The sequence below is a fragment of the Octopus bimaculoides genome, chromosome 21 (assembly GCF_001194135.2).
Source record: "Octopus bimaculoides isolate UCB-OBI-ISO-001 chromosome 21, ASM119413v2, whole genome shotgun sequence".
Lineage (NCBI taxonomy): Eukaryota > Metazoa > Mollusca > Cephalopoda > Octopoda > Octopodidae > Octopus > Octopus bimaculoides.
Window position 1 is genome coordinate 32,439,846 of NC_069001.1, and position 4,338 is coordinate 32,444,183.

General features: G+C 36.7%; 1 protein-coding gene across 1 annotated transcript in view; it reads right to left on the reverse strand.

The window, feature by feature from the left end:
* Nucleotides 1-348: 348 nt before the first annotated feature.
* The window catches only part of LOC106882003 (serine/threonine-protein phosphatase PP2A), a 20,211-nt gene continuing 16,221 nt past the window's right edge, over nt 349-4,338 (reverse strand). Inside the window, exon 7 of the mRNA XM_052975420.1 lies at nt 349-396. Within this exon, the coding sequence (XP_052831380.1) occupies nt 349-396 (48 nt within the window). The remainder of the gene's footprint in view (nt 397-4,338) is intronic.

A 4,338-nucleotide genomic window follows, 5' to 3' on the forward strand; every position in this document is an offset into this window, starting at 1 on the left:
TGCTGTTGCCATTTTCTTTAAAAATTACACCCTGCCCTTCCATACACACTCAGAACCATCAGCAGCAGTAGTAGTGACAATAGTACAACTGTCACCATCTCTACATCATCATTATTCTCACCACAAGCAATATCATTATCGCTACCAATACTCACACCACCACCACCGATTTCATCATTATCACCACGACTACCACTGTTCCTGGCTTAAGCACTTTATATCCATTAAGCTGTCTGTATGTTCACCAATATCTTTGGTGCACCGAGAACAAAAAATTGTATTCTGTACTTCTGCACTCTATGATCTTTTGTGCCTATAAAATATCTTGATGTAACTAATGGCTGTTCATTATTTCTTCTTTTTATCTCCAGACTGTTTCAAAATATAGTTCGTATTCTGAGGAACACAGAAAAAATGATAAAGGTATTAAATATATAGATAGACACAGACAGACACATACACACACACATGAATGCATATATCTCAGTGGGTGTGTATGGGAGTATATACGTAAAGATTCATTTACCATATATATATATGTATGTATGTACGTATATTGAGTATAATGCATACACAGATATATACATATACATATATGAGTGTGTCTTTGTGCATATGGATATATGGGGCTGCATGCACAAACACACACATATATATAAGGATTGTTGTTATGATCAATCTGTTAAGTAGCAGCAATTGGTTCTAAAATAACAAAAAGATATAAATAGGTAAAAAAAAAATCATCAAAATAACAAGAGTATGATTATGATGTAAAGAAGAGACAAACAAATGACATTGAGTCATGCAAATGAAAACATAACTGAAAAAGCATAGAAATATAAAGTAAAAAAACAACAATCAAAAGAATGTATAATTGAAGATTAAATACACCAGAGGTAGAAGAAACAGAAGAGAATTTAATGTTTTGGGTGACACTCTTAAACAAAGAAAAGAAAGAGATAAAGAGAGGCAAGAGAAGAAAAGTAATTAAAAGAAGCAAGAGAAAAAGAAAATTCATGATACCAAATGGTTTGTTTGCTTCCTCTCTGGCTTATATTTGTGTTTTCTCACACATAAGCATATAAACATTAAAAACGTCTTGAGATCCCAGAAACATCACTGATGACATATCTCAGATCATTCATGAGATGTATCTTAGAACTCTCTCTCTATGTGTATGTGAGTGAGAGAGAGAGATATGTACAGGTACAATAAACACTAGAAATGTACAGAAAATAGACATCATCAAATGCCAGGGGGAATACCTAGAAGTAGTTGATAGCTTCCATTATCAAGGTGAACAAGTCAGAATGAGAGGTGGATGCTCCAAGAGTATAGCTCCTAGAATAAGAATAGGCTGAGCAAAGTTCAGAGAGCTTCTACCTTTGTTAGTAACTAAGGACCTCACCCTCAGAATGAAAAGCAGATTATATAGGGAGATTTCACAAAAAAACAAAAGACGAAGACAGGTGGTGTAGACAAACAGATGTATTAGTTTAACGCTTGGGAAGTAAAAAAGTATTTAACGTTTCGAGCCCCTACAGTCTTCCACAGAAAGAAACAAGGAGAGAAAATAAAGAATGTGTAGTGGCTAGCGAGATATATATATGTATGTATGATGGGCTTCTTTCATTTTCTGTCTACCAAATCTACTCACAAGACTTTGGTTGGCTCAAGGCTATAGTAGAAGACACTATAAGGTACCATGTAGTGGAACTGAACCTGGAGCTATGTAGTTGGGAGGGAAACTTCTTACCACACATCCACACCTGCACCTATGTGTCACATTTTCTCAGTTGTTAAGAAACAAATTCAACACTCATCTCCAATCTAAAATTTATTTTATAAAACATTGTTTGAACTGTCAGCAGGCATTACAAATGTTTCCAAAATTGTTTGAATAAAAGCGTGCACTAATAGTGCACCAAAAGACATACTTGTTATTAACCCTTTTGTTACCATATTTCTGTTGATATGCTCTGTGTTTCTTTCAATTCATTTTAAATATAACAAAGATTTAGTAAAATAACTTAGTTATCATTAAGCTAGTGTTAAGGACATAAGTTGTGCTCAAGGTTTGGAGGAAGATTTTAATTCAGAACTTTTGAAAACAAGACATTTGTACTACAGAGCCAGTGATGGTTTCTGTTTTTTAAATTGGAAGCAGGCTGGGTAAAAAGGTTGTTGTTGTTGTTGATCCTGTGTTTTTCTTTTCCGTTAACTCGCTGTCATCTCAAATTCCTCTTCTGCCAATCTTCACTAGATTATCATCAGGAATGTTGCCTTCAATTTTTTCCTTCTGGGTTTGCCTCACTAAACAACCATGTGGTTTCCTTCACATATGGCCTACTTATGTCAGGCTATTTGTTGGCCAGTGGATACCTGTTTGGCTTTGGCCCACCGATTTTTGTTCCTTACAATTTCTAGATATTTGTCATTTAGTAATTTTCTGAAGTATCTATTTGTGAATGTTTAGTGCTTTCTCAGGATACTTGCGTACATTTGTCATGGCGCTGCACTATATGTATGTGTGTGTGTGTGTGTGTGTGTGTGTGTGTGTGTATGTTTGTATGTGTGTGTGTGTGTGTGTGATTTATTTCCAATCTTCGGTGCCATGAGTAAATATTACACTTTGCTTGAAGACAGCGGGACAGCTGGTGACAAGAAGGGTACTGGACCAAAGAAAATCTGCCTTAACAAATTCCATTTGACCCATGCAAGCCTGCAAAAGTGGACATTATACCGATGATGATGCTGATATGTGCATGTGTATATCATCATCCTTTATCATCCCTCTTCCATACTGGCATGGTTGGATGGTTTGACATGAGCTGGCAAACTACAGGACTGCACCAAGCTTCACTGTATTGGCATAGATTTTACAACTGAATACCCTTCCCGATGCCTATATATACAAGGGGGTACTGAAAAGTTCCTGGCTTTGGGTAAAAGAAAAATACAGGAGGATCAGTTAATTATGATTTTATTCAACATATTCCCTTCTCAGATTCACACACTTATCGTGGTGGTCCTTCAGTTTTTGTAAGCCCTATAAAAGAATTCAGATGGTTGGGCCTCCAACCGGGCCTTTCACGACACCCTTAAAGCCAAGAACTTTTCGGCCACTCCCTCGTATATTTATAGACTCACACATGTCTGGGTGTCTGTGTATGTCTTTGTAAGTATATGTTGTTGATGGTTGCACTAAAAGTTCAGTTTTAAAGAAAATAATCAGGAACTGGGTGATCTGAATTTGGTCTTCTTTTCACAGGAGCAGGATCAAATTGTAAGCTGAAAAATAAAGAGAATAAAACAGATTTTGTTTCATTATTTCTAATTAACAAAAACAAACAAACAAACAAGCAAATGTAGGTGGTTGTGTGGCAAGAAGCTTCCTTCCCAGCCATATGGTTCTGGGTTCAGTCACACTGTGTGGCACGTTGGTTAAATGTTTTCTACTATAGTCTTGGGAAGACTAAAGCCTTGTGAGTGGATTTGGTAGACAGAAACTGAAAGAAGCCTGTCATGTATATGTGTGTGTGTGTGAGTTTGTGTCCCCCTGCTACCACCACTTGATAACTGGTGTTGGGGTGTTTATGTCCCCATAACTTAGCAGTTTGGCAAAAGAAATCGATAGAATAAGTATTAGATTTTTAAAAAAAGTACCGGGATCAATTCATTTGATGTCGATTACATTGACACCAGTGCATAACTGGTACTTATTTCATTGCCTTGAACAAAAAGAATACAAACGCTTCCACAATAAAGTGTGTGTGTATCTTCATTGGCTCTTATGCCGTAAATACCAATATGAAGAAACAGAGGACTGGTATGAGCATGTGCCAAGTAAAGTTACGCAGGAAGATGGAAAAGTAACGATACTCTGGGGCTATGATTTTCAGACGGATCATGTAACCGAACACCATCAGCCGGATATTGTCATATTGAATAAGAGAGACAGATGCTGTCAGATCATTGGTGTAGCCATACCAAATGACATGAATGTTGTGAGTAAAGAGGTTGAAAATATCACCAAGTACTCCAAATTGAAAGTAGAAATGGCAAGACTGTATGGAATGCGGGAGGGTAATGTAAAAGTGATACCAGTGGTGATTGGAGCGTTGGGCTCAGTCCCATTGAAATTTCAAGACTTCTTAAGGAAAATGGAAATCCCATGCAAGATCGATGTCTTGTAAAAAGCAGCCTTATTGGGCACAGCGCACATCTTAAGGAAAGTATTACATGTGTGAAGTCCTTGTTGTGACTTGACAGATGACTAAAGACTCCAGTGCATTTTTACCTACACTGTGTTATGAAATAATAATAATAATAATAATA